Here is a 16,916-nt window from a genome sequence, read left to right on the forward strand (position 1 = left end):
CACACACACACACACACACACACACACACACACACACACGCGCGCGCACACACACACACACACACACACACATCCACTAGTAGGAGATTCGTCAAAGGACATATGGTCAGGGAGACGTCGAGGGCCGAGGCCTGATACTGTCAGAGTTCGACAATGGATTATTTCGAGATGGAAAGGTGACCCCGGACGGTGCTCGCCTGGCATGATAAGGGTGGCGGATTCGAACCCGGCCCACGCCAACATGTCCAAATGTCTCTTGTTCTTTTTCTCTTGCTACTTCTTTTTCCCTTTTATTCCTGCTCCCTTCTTCCTCTTTTTCGTTTATTATTTATTTATTTGTTTGAGTAAAGAGAAGCACATCGACACAATAAAGGCCATTTACAGTAAGTGGCGATGGATGGGACACACCTTCAGGAAGCCCAGCGAAAACATCACTAGACAGTCGCTGCCGCGGAACCCACAAGGAACACGAGGCAGGGGTAGGCTACAATAAATATGGAGAAGATGTGAGGAAAGGGACATGAGAGAGATGAAGCTCACAAGGAACGAGCTAGGAAGGAGGGCCCAGGACAGAAATAAACGGGAGGAGCTTGTACGTGGCATATACCCTGCTAGGGGTGAAAGGCATTGATGATGATGACTGTTGAGAGAAAAAGTAAGACAGGCAGAAAAAACCCGGAGAAAAAGTAAAGAAGTGGGACCTATCAGTGGCGCACTGTTCTCCGTTTAATCTTTGTTCTTTCTCAGTTAAGAAAAAAAGCCATAAAGTCACCTTCTTTACCCCCCCCCCTCCCCCCCTTAAAAAACACTCAATGACTAACTACATCGCCGCTTTATCCAGAACCCTAATCTTAAGCAGGTGAGATCGAGCACCTAGTCTTCAGGACCACGCGCAAAAAATCTCGCGGAAGGCCCCGTGTGCAAATTGAGCAAGTTGAAAGATCCCATCGCAGTTGAACATCCTAGAAAAGTATAGGCCGTAAGGCCACCACCAAGGCAAAATGAAAATATATTCGAAAATTCCCTACCTTATCACACCTGTAAACAGTAAGGCACACCCTTAATAATAATAACAACAATAACAATAACAATAATAATAATAATAATAATAATAATAATAATAATAATAATAATAATTATAATAATAATAATATCGTTTTTTCCAGATCAAATGTACACATAGGAAATTCAAATGCCACATAGCAAAGTTCAAATGCCACATAGAAAGTTTCACGCCACATGGAAAGTTCAAATGTTGAACAGGAAATTTTAGTGCACGACTGTGCGTAACAACTTCAAATGTACAAATAGCAAATCCAAATGTAATACACTAGCAAGTTCAAATGCCACATAGCAAAAGCAAACATACATGTGCTCAAACTGAGTTGAGGACAACCCAAGGACTACTATACTCAAGGACGTGCACCGTCGGATTCCTGACTTGGCTAGCGAAGGCCATCATATAAACATGTCCAACTTATCACTAGGCACAAGATACATTTCATATTGAGTGTGAGAAAGCTAAAACCTGTTGTAATGTTGTTGAACGCAATATTGTAGCATAGTAATACATGTTATTTCTTTATTTTTGTTATGTCAAGCAGAAATATTAGTCTGAAAAGCATTTAAAAAATGTTTACAAATACAGCAACAAGAATTAGGCTTACTCATCAAGTGAATCCGCCTTACGTGCCTTCTTGATGGATGTCTGTAGCAGGACTGCATTCTTTTGGTGATCCTTCTCTAGATTGTGCAGACCGCGGAGTAAGACATTTGCGAGATGACGGAGCAGTTTCTTGGACTGAACGATGTCGAAGTCGTTAAATTCCCCCTTGGTTGATAGAATTCCAACAAGTCTCTGACGACAACAAACTCTATTTTTTGCTTTCTTTACAAAGGAAAGTCCAATCCTAGTCAGTTCATACGTAGACATATGGGGGGGTTCACAATGCCTCCTGTCTTTTCTACTAGAGCCGTAGCCTTCTTCACAGCCTCGAATTGAAATGATGCTGTAAGTTTATGTACTGGTATCACTGACATCATAATGCTAGGTCCACCATGCAAGCATTTGACCATGATACATAACATGGATGTCGCTCTAGAATCCGGTTCATTTTTGGCCATGCCGCTGAGGACACCACCAGAGAAAGCTACAGTGGGTCGGATCTTTACCTCGTCGATCAATAAAAACACATTCTTTTGTTGAGGTGTTTTAAGTTTTTGAAATGTTTTTTTAAAAAACACTTTCAATCTCTAAGGAGGAAACAACAGAGACTTTATTTTTCTTGTACTTGGCTAGACCAAAGTGTCTCTTAGTTGTTCATAACTGCAGCGGGGAAACGATTCGATAGCGAAACAGCAATCACTTACAGAAAATTGTTTGTGAGTCAACAGTTTCAGCTGATGAGTTATAAGTCTAGCTTTCTTTCCCTTTTCTTTTCCTGAATAAAAGAACAAAATAATAGAAAGCTTCTAGTTTACTGGACCACTAGGCAATTACAAAAATTACAAGAAATCAAGATCTTAACTTTACCTTAGTTTACTCTAGTCCTTCAAAATTTGTTGATTAGATCTAGATCTAGATTTACCAATTGTAAACATCAACTGTCTAGGTACGAGATTTTATCGGTAGGAAAATGAAAAAAATAATCCTTTTTTTTATAAACCACTGGATTATATGTACTGCAAAGCAAGGATCGACATTACTTTATATTATTTTTTAAAACTTAATCCTACACTACTGGTCCAGTATACTAGGATCTTACCTTTGGGTCTTCAAGTTCTGTGCAACACGATTGTTCCAATACTTCCACAACTCTCTCAAGCACAACATCCAAAGGAACTTTATAGTTTAGGGCGACGTGCACACACTCAAAAAATTGGGTGTAGGAATTCAATCCGTTATTTGGATTTAATATTTTTCCCAAGGGAACTCTGGATCCTTTCTAGAATGCGGTGAGTGTAAGAGGGGAGCACAATGTTGGTTTATTCTCAACAACTACTGATAAAACACTCTTCACAATGCTCAGTCATAAACAGGCAAACAAATCTGTCCTCTGTTCTTGAAAGAATTAAATTGTCATATTTCTTGTGGAGTTCCTTTTCTGGAGAAAATTCTGAAAGGCTACAGATTTTGCCTTTTTTCCTGAAATGACGGAGTTGCTGATCTGTTTGTTTGGATGGACGAGGGGGTGGTTTTGCCGTTGATAGGCAAGACGAGGGAACATCAAATAAACTCGGCGGATCTACTGGTCGAGTGTATCCTCCAGGTAATTTAATCACAGGATAATCTGATGGCCAATGCCTTTCACAGATAAGTTTTCACGAGGGGGTAAAACAGAAAGCCATCTTTGTCCCTCAAGTCCTTCTTTTGGTACCTTGAACACTCGACATTTATTGTCTTTATTCTAATTACCTTGCAGTTTACAACCACACATTTATTCGGCATGGTGAAATCAAACTATCCTTGCGCATAGACGGGCCGATTAATTCACAATAATCCACAGAATTAACAAAAACTCTCCGAGAAACATGAGGAGAGGAACAACATTTGACATTGAATCGTATACATTGATCACTGCACTTCTTTCCGGAAGGATGCGCTTACGCGGATAAATGGTGTCCATAATTATGCTTACATTTCTTTGCTTGGAATCTTAATCAAAAATAAAAATATTGACACCTTTCAATATCTGATTCATTTCTGCATCATTTTTATTAAGATCAACGAATTTTACAGATAGGATTCATTATACTTCAAAGGAGATAAATAGTCCCCGATTCCTACGAACGAGTCAAAGCTAAAGATAAGGCACTGAGTCAGTATGGGAATATCCGGAGTGTTTAACTCGATGGCCTTCGCTAGCCAAGTCAGGAATCCGACTGTGCACGTCCTTGGGACAACCATAAGAAGTTTAATTTTAAGGTGAATTGATCACCATTTAAAAATCCCGAGGATGCTCCCGCGGAAAGAAATTCAGATAGGACTGAAGCAACTAGACATCAATATGCAGCATGGCTGATGCAGAACATTTAGTGGTATGAATTTGCCTTCATCGATGAGGTTGGTATCAAGCTGTTAACGAAGGGTGCAATGCTTTGTTCGAGTAATGCAGGGTCGAAGGGGACTGAACCGCACAATGCCACATGGGCCTAATTTGCTGTCAGTGCCAAGGGTGGCCTGGTCTTTCACGACTTTCAAGTAGAGGGAATGGCAGCTTTGTTTCAACCCATCCCTCTAAGAAACTTTTCCAACAATCCCCACAACGACCGTGGCTTGGTGAAGCAATAGACCAAATGCTCACTCAGCTGACTCACCAACAAAGGATGGTCACATTGCCCAGATGATGGAGCAAAAAACACAAGCTGTGACTATAGTGAAAATGACAGCAGCCTTCAGATCAATGCAAGCCTATAAGCCACAGCGTTTTGCAGTGCAACAAAAAGTAAATAAAAGTAAACTTGGCTTTAGATTCCACTCACTCAGTTCTATAATATACCAGCAGTTTGTTGATTTGTATCATAACCATTCGTTTCTGTTTTATATAACAAACATGTGGGTTTATTTTGGTTTTAAAAATAGTTTAACTATTAGTTTCGTTTCCCATGATTCCTTCCTTGTGGCACCACACGGCTTACGTCGAACTTTTTCGTGGCCAAAAAACCCCCAAACCTTTTACTTCTTACCTTGATACTCCTCTTACACTTTTAACCTCCTTTTTCGTTTTAGTAAGAGTTTTACGGCACTCGCAACACATTAAGGTCATATAAGTGCCGACAAAAAAGGAGGAGACATCAGGATGATAGATGTTAGATAGGAAAGAAGGAGCAAACCACTCCAGAGCACCCGCCAACCACCCACGTAGCCTCCTTTTACTCTAGTTCAAGCATATTTACATTTGAACTTGCTATGTGGCCTTTGAATTTGCTATGTGTTACATTTGAGATTTCTATGTTTACATTTGAACTTGCTATTGTTGTATTAGGACTTTTTATGACGTCATTTGTATATTTGGATTTGCTTGGTGTAATTTGGTCTTTCTATGCGGTCTTTGAATTCGTTATGTGTATATTTGAACCTCAAAAAAACTATAATAATAATAATAATAATACATATCATTTACATAGCGCATACCCATAGGTTACAATGCTAAATGGGCTTCAAAAGACATATTAATTATAACAGTTTAAAAATACATGCAGCACTTACACGCACCAAGGTATATGAAGTAGCACCAACATGTCTATATTTAACCCTTATATTTTCCTTAATTCTAAACGTATTAATTTTCTCTTTTAGTTTCGTACGTGTTTTACAACACTTGCACCTCAAAATTGGGTTATATAAGGGCAGAAGATTAGAAGTTTTACTGAAAAGTAACACACACAGAAAAGGAGTCTTAGTTCAGTTTTAATAAGAGTTTTGAGGCACTTGCAACACATAAAGGTCATATAAGAACCGAAGATTTGGAGGTGTTACTACAGAGTAGTAGAGAGCAGAGAGCTTTTTGTATTGAACATTTTCTCACCACCAACTCGCACAAGGAACGGAGACAATGTTAAATTGCCCTTTATGCCTTCTTTGATGTCAAAGGTAAAAATATTTTATCAGTTAGGGCCAGTAGAGAATCAGAACTAAAATACCCTAGACAAAACAACCACTTCAGGTCAAACACACACCGTTTGCACCCCTTTAAACGTCACCAGGGTGCAGAATTCACTATTCAGTAGATGAGCCCCAGGAAACGTCTGAACGTAGACGATATCTGCAGCAAAGACGTTCCTATTTCTCAACGGTCCCCATTCTCAAGGAAAATCTTTATCTACGACTGTTTCATTTTCACATTCGCGAAGCTATCAGAGGATAGCAATGTGTTCATGATAGCTCGATCGTCTTGAAAAGCGTGAACATTTCTTCTCTGACATTTGGTTCCTCGGCAAAGCCCATATAAACCTTTCACGTTATATTAACTCCACAAATGATATTTCGGCAACCTCACCCCCCCTCCCTATTTTTTTTAACTCAGTAGGAGAAAACAAATGTTGTTCAAAGGTTACAAAGAGGGAAAGATTAGATTTTAAAAATAAAAGGAAAGGGAAAAAAACCAATGACTTTCTTTACAAGATGTTTTAAATTGGTACGTTTTGCAAAAATTTATAGATGGTTTTTATAAAAGCCATTTCCGCTTTGGAAAATAAGTTTCTTCTTTGTGAATTTTATGTCAAACAAATTCCCTTTGAATGAATATTATCTGTTCCAAATTACTACATTCTAGTACAAATTTTGTGCAAGATATTCAGAAGAAAAAAATTGAACAGTTGCTGTTGGTTGGGGTTGGGTTGTTGGTTTTTATTTTTTTAAATTTTATTTTGGATCACCCTGTAAGTAGTACATTTTGTACTAGGGTAATTTACTTCCACTGCGTTTACCGCCCAGGCAAAGCTGTATCAAGCATACTGCTTTATAGTCTTCATCGGTACCGATGGACAGCTGAAGATGACGAAAATTTTGAGAGGCGCAGAGTTTAGCTCTGGGAATTCATTGAAGGAAAATGTGTACGTTTCGCAAGGAAAGAGGGGTGGGGTGCATATGCCAGCATGTGAGCATGTGTTTGTTTGTGGGTGGGTGAGGGGGCGAGTGTGCGTGTGTGTGTGTGTGTGTGTGTGTGTTTGTGTGTGTGTGTGTGTGTGTTGTGTGTGCGTTTGTGTGTGTGTGTGTGAGTGAGTGAGTGAGTGAGTGAATGAGAGAGTGAGAGAGTGTATTCCGTGAGTATGTGCATAGAATGTATGAATGTGTGTCAAACAGAGTTCTAAGCGGAGAAAGCAGTTTCGCGCTTACTAAAGTACCAAGCAAAAGTACACACATAAACAATCAGAACCATGTACACATGCCACACTGCGGCCAACTTCCAGCAGCTGGGTTACGAATGAGTCACCGTAGTGGGAACAAGATACGGAGCAATTAATGTTAAGAAAACGTCAGGACAAGGAGAAGACAAGCGAGAGACACCGGAGAACAGCGGAGACAATCAGAGGCGAGATATCCAACGCCGCCGTCACCATGGCAACAAGACGCCATTCACGGTGTCAAGCCTCTGTGTCTCACGAAAGAGACGTCGAGGTCACCACTTCAAGTCATTGATTCTCGACGATCTTAAAATGTTTGTTTGTTTGTCTTTTGAGTTGGGATCTGTTTTTGACCTTTATTGTTGTTTTGGCTGAGTTCTTTTATTTATTTATTTATTCATTTTTTTAAATTTATTTTTTTTTGGGGGGGGGGTAATCTTATTGTTGCATATGTTTTTAATTTTTTTAAGGGGAGGCCAATCCAGACCCAGAGGCACCGAACGAATTCATGTTTGCAGACAACCTGGCAATGATTGACAACAAGACTCAGCTACAGGAGCATATGAACCAACTAAATGCGAGCTGCGAAAAATATGACATGAAGATCAGTATTAGCAAGACCGAAGTCATGACAATTAGCAGGAGACCAGGCAAAGTGGATATCAACATCAATGGATCCCAACTAAAACAAAGCAGAGAATTCAAATACTTGGGCAGCATTTTCACAGAAAATGGGAAATTAGATCGAGAAATAGAGACTAGATGCCAGAAAGCCAACGCAGTCAGCTACCAACTCGGCCCTCTCCTGAAACATCCCAATATCTCCATGAGCACAAAGGCGAAGCTCATCAACGCCATTTTCCTTCCAACGCTCACATATCAGTGCCAGACATGGACCCTAACAAAAGCCCTAGAGAGGAAACTGGTCACATGCGAGATGAAATGCTTAAGAAGAGCGGTCAACAAAACAAAAAGAGACAAAATTAAGAATGAAGTCATAAGGGACACTGTGGGAGCAACACCAGTCCTACTACACATTGAAAAACAAAAGGTCAAGTGGTTCGGACACCTCACGCGGATGCCCCCAAACCATCCAGCTCTGAGAGCATACAACACTAAATATTCTGGATGGAGAGCCAGAGGAAGACCAAGGCGACGATGGAGTGAATCTGTGGCAAACACCCTTAGAGATCATGGGATGTCCCTCCTACAGGCCACACGACTTGCTGCAGACAGACGCCTGTGTCTCCCCGCGACACCCACCGGTACAAGTGGAAGAAAAAAGTAAAAAAAAGTAAAGTTAAAGGGAGGGGAATTTTATTTTGTTTAGCTTGGATATTTTTGCATTTGTGGGGGTTGCTGTTTGTTTGTATGTTTGTTTTTAATGAAAGGGAGCATAATGTCTTTATACGGCCAATCGTGTAATGACCCTCGTCCCTAAATGAAGACAACACCAAAAGGGAAAAGAACCAAATTAAACAAACGACATTTATCTAAAATAAAGACAACAACAAAAGAAAACAAACACACACACACACACACACACACACACACACACACACACAAATAAAGAAATCACGACCTTCCAGCTCTACTCACCGCTGTCAGCGTCGGACGAAGCGGCCGCGTCCTTCTCCCCCTCGTCCACATCCTCCACGACCACTTCCACCACCACCACCTCCTCCTTCTCCTCTGTGCTTCCTCCCTCGGCCTTTCCCTCCTCCTGAGCGCCTGGCAGCGGACTGCCGCCCCCTCCCTGGGTGTCCTCCCGTAAGACAGCGAGGGTTTTGTACCCCCAGCGCCTCTCGAAGTGCTCACGACCCCCGTCCAGCCGCACGCGCGTGCAGCCACATGACACCTCAGTCTTCTCATCCTCCACACGCTCCTGAAAGACACGAGAAGAGTACACAAAATGTAATGCAGGTGTTCTACGCCACCATCAACACAACTTCGAACGCTTAGGAAGCGGGTTTCCGACCCAGCCTGTCAGGGTGGACAACCCGAGCTGAGAGATATTCGCCGTTTCAGAAAAAAAATACTGAGATGTTCAATTAATATACCCCCCCCCCTTCCACACACACACACACACACACACACACACACACACACACACACACACACACACACACACACACACACACACACACTCGGGAATTGACCTTGGAACTCTTACATGCGACAACGCAGCGCCTGACCGCTTCACCACAGACACCAATCGAGAAGAGCATATTATTAATGGTTTTAAACGCACAACTGCACCAGACCTGCCAAACTTTCCATGACCAAAAACATGAGTTTTTCTCAGACTCAGGAATCTCCCCAAAAATCGGAGTTTGGGAAGGGGGGGGGGGGGTCCGAATCTCCAGAGCCCCAGAGGATTCAGATTACGTCAGGAACAGATCTTGAGAAATAAACGTAAACAGCAAATACCGGGTGTCTAAAAAAAGAGGAGCCATTTATAGGGCAACAACTCGGTTATCTTTGGACCAATTTCAGCAAAACTTCGAAGAAATAATTCAGCAACGGGGACGCCACATTTGTCAATATGAAACAAATCAACTATAATGTTCAAGAAATATCAAATTTTAAAAAGTTCAACCAAAATTGAGTGAAACGCAAAACTTTCACAACTTCTTAAAAATCATCCATAATTGTTCCATTTCAAATTGTCATTATTTGTACACTGAAGAACTATTTTATACAAAACTACTATTGAAAAACAAAATAAGGGAGGTGAGGGTTGTGTAAACCTCCAGGTGTTGACCATTTCTCTCCTTACAGGCTCCTATATGCCACTGGGAATTTTGAATAACCCTGTATGTGCAAAACATTTTTTTTATAATTTAGAAAATAAACATATCTAAATCTGTAAAATATTGTAATGCGTATTATGACGTCATTTACGAAAAGTCACACATTGCAAATAAACACTCGTATTTTCACTTTCTTTTTACTATTGGTTGCGTACGTACAACTGAGGTAAACAGAATTCAAGAAAAAAATCGAATTTTATGCAAATCCGAATGGAGTTCTTTCATCATATGGCTAGAAAAAAAATCAGGAGGGCTCCAACTTTATCGGAAGTAGTTGACACATCTGGTACACTGACTTGTATGGACATTGTGAACGTGCGGCGCGCGCTTGTGTGTGTGTGTGTGTGCGCGCGCGCGCGCGTGTGCGTGTGTGTGTGTGTGTGTGTGTGTGTGTTTGTGTGTGTGTATTTTTCAATCAATTCAAGATCATACTATAGTTGTTTGGGGTTTTTTTCAGTTCAAATATACATATATAACAAATTCAAAGGCCGCATAGTAAGACCAAATTACACCAAGCAAATCCAAATATACAAATGACGTCATAAAAAGTCCTAATACAACAATAGCAAGTTCAAATGTAAACATAGAAATCTCAAATGTAACACATAGCAAATTCAAATGCCACATACCAAATTCAAATGTAAATATGCTTGAACTGGAGTAAAAGGGGGCTAAACATATAAGAAGTGTATCAAGGTAGGAAGTTAATGGGTTTGGGTTTTGTGGCAACGAAAATGTAAGATGTAATGAAAATAATAGTTAAATTGAATTAAAAGCCGAAAATAAACCCGCATGTTTAAACAGAAACGAATGGTTATGATAAAAATCAACACACTGCTGGTATGTTATAGAACGAACTGAGGGAAATCTAAAGCCAAGTTTATTTACTTATTGTTGCACTACAAAAAGCTGTGGCTTATAGGCTTGCATTGATCTGGAGGCTGCTGCCATTTTCAATATAGTCACAGTTTGGGTTTTTTGTCCCATCAACTGGGCAAGTGTTACCATCCTTTGTTGGTGAGTCTGCTGAGTGAGCACTTGGTCTTTTGCTTCACCGAGTCACGGTTTCAAATCGCATTTCCAAATTCACAAACTTTCTCGTAGATGTTAAGAAAAGATGTGTAGGGGTGTAGATATTTCTTCCCCAATCTATTGATGAGTTGCCATTTAAAGCCTGCCTTTTGTGCACGAGCATTGTTACATACAAAGCATACTTCGTTGTGGGGATTGTTGGAACAGTTTCTTAGAGGGATGGGTTGAAACAAAGCTGCCATTCCCTCTACTTGAAAGTCGTGAAAGACCAGGCCACCCTCGTCACTGACAGCAAATTAGGCCCCTATGGCATCGTGCAATTCGACCCCCTTCGACCCTCCATTACTCGAACAAAGCATTGACCACTCCGTGCTCTCCATCGGTTTCTATTCGTCAACGGCTTGCTACCAGCTTCCTCAATAAAGGAAAATTCATACCGCTAAAAACGTTCTGCATCAGCCATGCTGCATACTGATGTCTAGTTGCTTCAGTCCTGTCTGAAATTCTTTCCGCGGGAGCATCCTCGGGATTTTTTTAAAATGGTGATCAATTCACCTTAAAATTAAACTGTTTATGGTTGTCGTCAACTCAGTTTGAGCACATTAAAATGCTTTTCAGGCTGAATAATCTTTGTGGAGGATATTTGCTTTTGCTATGTGGCATTTGAACTTGCTATTGTGTTACATTTGGATTTGCTATTTGTACATTTGAATTTTAAAAGCACAATTGTGCACTATTGTACATTTGAACTTTTTATGTGGCGTGAAACTTTCTATGTGGCATTTGAACTTGTTACGTGGCATTTGTACTTCTTATGTGTACATTTGATCTGAAAAAACTATTTTTTAAAAACTATATTCATATATATACACACGTCATTTGGAGCGTGCTCTTTGTACCCTTTCAAAGCCCCAGTAGCCCTATTAGACATTGAAGATCATTATTCGAAGGGACGGCACACGGTATTTAGATGGAGCATTTAAAAGGTACTAGCAAAAAGGTACTTGTGGGAGAAAAAAAAGACAAAAAAATATATATATCATTTTGAAGGTGTCGTATCATGTGTGGATTTTGCATAATTCCAAACCCATACTTAACACAAACAGGTCATTCCAAATCCGCACTTTGAGGTTTTTGTACATGTATCAGCTCAAAGCTCTACTACATAGAGCGGGGCGTGAGACCAGAGGTGAATATTACAAAAGAGAGGAAGACAATTACCACCTTAATGAGTCTCTCCTGTCCAGAACCATAAGGTCACTTTTTAAGCATGGTATGTTTATTCACTTCCTCAGGAAATCAAACCTTCTAAACGAAATGAATAATTTCACACCTGTTTCATATGTGCCTTTTATATTTAATTGAAGATCCTAAAAAAAGGTTGTTTTAATTTGATTAAAAGCTCATCAAAAAAAGTGTACAGGAATTATATCAGTCAGCACATCATTTGGGTTTTCCCGCATGGATTACTCTCTCTCTCTCTCTCTCTCTCTCTCTCTCTCTCTCTCTCTCTCTCGCTCTCTTTCTCTCTCTCTCTCTCTCTCTCTCTCTCTCTTCTTTTTTTTTGTGTTGGTTTTTTTTGGCACACCTCCCGAATATCGCCATCTTGAAACTGCAGCACTTTCATAACCAAGTTGTGAGAACCGTATCTAAAGATCAGAAGAACGACCATGTCACCCCTATCTAAAGACAACTCCGCTGGCTCCCAAAAACAAATAGAATTACATGTAGGCCTACATGTACTTACAAAATTGTTGTCCTTTGCCATAAACGTGTTAACAATAAAGTCCCTCGTATTTAAGCAACCTCACTCAAATATATGTGCTACCAAGATCTTTAAGATCAGGAGATAAGTCTCTTATGAGAACGCCGAGGAAGGGAGGTCAAAAACTGATAGGGAGGTCTTAAATTCTAATCTCGCTCCATCTTCGAGTATGTGGAACTCTGTCACACATTTAAGGGATACAAAGTCGGAGGAAAAATGTTGAATCCATTTAAAAACATACCTTATCAAATGACACAATTCATCTATTGCTAATCTATCATATTAATAGTTCTCATAAATTCTTTATGTGAAGGCCACATCGTCAGATATTGTGTTGTGATAGAATGAGTGTTTGCTCATCATCTGTTCCCGTTATTCTAAAAGGTAATAGATGCACGTGTTTTTTGTAAGAAAGGGACAGGTAAGCGAGCTGGTGTGTGTTTGTGTTTGGGTGTGTGTGTTTGTGTTTGTGTGGGTGTGTGTGTGTTTGTGTGTGTGTGTGCGTGTGTGTGCGTGTGTGTGTGTGTGTGTGTGTTTGTGTATGTGTGTGTGTGTGTGTGTGATTGCACAAACAAAATGCATCATTGTACGAATAGTAAGCAACATTGTGTTGTGATGAAGGTAATGTTAAGCATCTAGAGTTAGAGGGGAGTGGGCGCTATAGAAATGACATGCATTAAATCTATTATGTTAAGAAGAAAACATCGCAAAAATCCAAAGTACATAAATCCTGTGCACCAATTAGTTCGGGCAAATGATTGGAGGGCTCCACTAGTAATAGTAAGCCCTACTTTTCTCCTTTGCTTCTGTTGTTTTTGTGGGACTGTTTCGCCTCTCTTTCCGAGCACTAAATGACCGTTAATGTGTCGCTGTGCTTCTCTTTAGATCTACTCGAAATACAGAGATGTTCACTGTACACGGCTGCTTCTCCGCCTCTTGCGTACTGTCTTACTTATAGCCTATATTCGCTTTCGTCTAACAACGCTCCAAACAAGATAAAAATGAAACAGTTCTGTTTAATCTTCTCAGATCTGTCTATACGGATCTAAAAGTTGGCAGACAAACGGAATCTAAAAGCCCATTCAAAAAGGTCAAAGCAAACTAAGTTTCCGACACGTGTTCTTTGATGTAAGCCAACACATGAGTTCAAAATAATACTAATAGGGGATTTACAGCATACACCTAAAACATTTAAAAGTTGACATAGGCCTTGATTCCTCAACACCACACTTTGACAAAACTCAAGAGACAGGGTAAGTAATTTTCCAGACTCACAAGGAGCATGTGGAGACGTCTAGACTTAACTACCGGGGGATGAAATCTACAAGCTTACACTGGAATGTGGGGGCAGTGTGGTGTTGCTGTCTCAAAAGGAGCAATTTTTTTTTTTCAAGGTAACTAACTGTGAGTCATAGTTTTAGTGATCCTGAGTGTGCATCCAAAGAGCAGTTTATAAAAAAGGACCAAAAGAGAAAAAGCTTTTTTTATTACTGGATCAAGATTTTTTTCTTAAAATATTTTTGTTCGGTCGCTTGCCTGCAGAAGTGCCATGCAAAGTTTCGTGCGCAAAGGTAAATTCCTAAATAGCTAGAATTTTTTTAACGCCGTCAGACGAAAGTAAACAAGCTGTACAGGGTCATAACCACAGAAACTTCGAAAAATGAATTATCTTGGAATAGTTATTTCCCTTAGAAAAGAAAAAGGGGGGGGGGCGCTTTGGGGGAGGGGGGGTGGTGGTTACCTGGAGCTTCGGTGTTCACATAAGTATCAGAAACTTATAGGACTCAAGAGGGGGGGGGGGATTTAATGAATGCGTTTGTTTTAGAATGAGTTTTACGGCACTTGCAACACAATAAGGTATAAGTTTCGAAGGTTAGATGTGTTACAAGAGAGTAACAAACACAAAAAAGGAGGGTAGACAAAGACAATAAATGTTTGATAGAAAAGAAGGAGCAAACCACAAGCACCCGCCAATCGCCCACTGTAAGCGTTTGAGTTTGCGTCCATGTGTTCGCCCCTGTGTAAGCAAGTATGAGTTAGACTGTGTGTTTGTATCCACATGTGTGTATTATGACAGTGTATTTGTCTGCATGAATGTGTAGGCCCACATGGGTCAAATTATTATGATTTATGGGTTTGCTGTCTGCTGATGTGTGCACATGTTCTCATATAGGTGTGTGCATGTGTATGTAGGCCTACATACATATGTATACACGAGAGTTATGAGAGAGAGTCTTGATACATTGTGAGAATTGGTTGCAGAACAATGTATTATCTATTGCATCTTTAAATTATAGCATGTTTTACAGAAGCAGACAAAAGCACAATACAAATTTATAATATGAAGGAAAAAAAATTTGTAATGGAAAAATTAATTAGAACTAAGTTGAATTCGGTTTTTTTCTTGGGGGGGGGGGGGGGGGGACTTTAAAATGGCAGTAGAAGACATGAGTAGGATTTCTGGATGAGAACAGTTTTTACTTATTATTTCCATCTGTCTGTAGGCACATCGTACCTCCCTATTGTGCATAGATAGGCATTGACAGGCAGAGTTAGAAAAGTACACCTCCTACATGATGTCAGATGTCCTGGGGGCGGGGGTGAAAAACATTTGATACAATACAAAAATTAACGCAAGCAAACAGCGGGAACAGAAGATTCCAATGCCAATATATCCTCTCCCTTAAGATATAAATTAGCAATGGGAATGCTCTCATGACTTTCACCTGTTCACTCTTGAGAAATTCAATTTTGGAAGCATCAGAGGTCAACACACAGAAGTGTGGCTCCCATCGCGGAGTTGGGTACCGACCAGCACCAAAGACGTGGTTCTCCAGCTCATGGTCAATCTCTGAGGAAGACAATGGACAGGAGACAAAACTATTAACACAGCCAGATATATCACAATAAATTATTTGTTAACTGTAAATTTACAGGAAACAGGCTGCCTTCACAACACAAAATAAGAGATTTCTGTATTTGACATTCCTAAGTAAATCATCAAGTCTAGAACATGTTCCAGAACATTCCAACAATGCTACAAAATTAAGACGTCTCACAAGCTTGTCCTAAGCAGAAAAAAAAATTGTATACTTAGAAATTAAATCTTTCAGAAAACCTAGACAAAAGGAGGAATACAAAGGACCACATTTGAAGTACAGTTGAACCTGCCCTGACGGCCACCTCTATAAGACGGCCACCTGTACAAAACGGCCACTTTCCATTTCCCCCTTACATTTTTTCTATATAATTTAACTGTGTAAAAACGGGCACCTGTCAAACGCGGCCGCGGCCACCATATTTTAACACACAACCCCTATCACACTAAGCAATAACACCTGTCTTAGACGCCCACCGTAGTGAGTCCATTACGTTTTGTCATTAATTGTGCATTGACCCCTGGCGTTGTGGGCGAGCCTTCATAATTCAATCACTTGTCGTTGTTGTTAGGTAGTCCCTCCACTGATCATGTTGCGTAGGCCCCTCCAACTGTTGACCAATAGGTACCAATTTCCAGCTGCTGGTGAGGGAAGCGTGTGATCCCTCATACCCATAAGCCCCACCCAGAACTCATACACAAATCGTAAGTGAGATGAGTGGTCACTGTTTACCCAGTCTGTAACAAAGTAACAATGGACGTCAACATGGACTTGTGACAGAAGCGTCACCCGTTCTTCGAGTGGTGGCGACCCGTGTGTTTGTGTTACCACAGCACTCAGTCCTCCTTGTCTGACACATTTTTGTTTTATTATCACCCTTGCACAAAATCAGCAATAAAATAAAAATAACAAACAAAATACAAACCAACAACAACAACAACGAAAACAACAATAATTCGGCTACTTTCTGAGTTGTGTTGAGCGCCTGACAGGCTGCTCCATAATCTCTCTCGATTATAACAGTTTCTAGTGCATTTTTAAGTTATTCATACAGTGGATTTTTATATCAGTGTATTCGTCATTTGACAGTGTATGTGGTGATGTAGGATTTGTACAAAAACAGTCAGTATTTTCAATGAAATTATCAGTTTTCAATTCGCCATGACTGACTTGGTATTTTTCTATTGGACATTTTTTTCCTTGGGGTTACACTCCGTCAACCCTCGAAAGTTTACAACAAAGAAATTTTTTCTCCTGAGTGTCTCGTGAAAACTGTTCTCCGAGTCTTTTCCAACTCTGTGCTCGGGAACAAATGTGTGAATACGTCAACGTGTGTTTCTCCCAGCTCTTGTTCGTGTGTTACACCATGTATGTATGTAAAGTATAAGGTTTTACGGCGCTCGCAACTGCTAAGGTCATATGAGCGCGCGAAACACAAGTTGTTCACCTCTGCGAAAGTTCACTTCACGACTGGCTAACTAATTTACTTTAAAATGCTAAAATGTCTTTGACGGGGAGAACTTGAAACCGTTGTTGTTTGCCCACGTTTCAAGTTTTTGCAGCTGCGTTTGCAGCTGCCTT

At 40.3% G+C, this 16,916-nt stretch overlaps 1 protein-coding gene across 3 annotated transcripts in view; it reads right to left on the reverse strand.

Moving 5' to 3' along the window:
* LOC101849787 overlaps window positions 1–16,916 on the reverse strand; it is a 92,732-nt gene that overhangs the window by 56,674 nt on the left and 19,142 nt on the right. For all 3 annotated transcript variants that reach the window (XM_005105061.3, XM_035971505.1, XM_035971504.1), the window contains exons 2-3: window positions 15,183–15,307; window positions 8,446–8,731 (exon numbers count right to left, since the gene is read on the reverse strand). In XM_005105061.3, the coding sequence (XP_005105118.2) occupies window positions 8,446–8,731; window positions 15,183–15,307 (411 nt within the window). The remainder of the gene's footprint in view (window positions 1–8,445; window positions 8,732–15,182; window positions 15,308–16,916) is intronic.

This window comes from Aplysia californica, unplaced genomic scaffold (assembly GCF_000002075.1).
Source record: "Aplysia californica isolate F4 #8 unplaced genomic scaffold, AplCal3.0 scaffold00450, whole genome shotgun sequence".
In the NCBI taxonomy this organism is placed as follows: Eukaryota; Metazoa; Mollusca; class Gastropoda; order Aplysiida; family Aplysiidae; genus Aplysia; species Aplysia californica.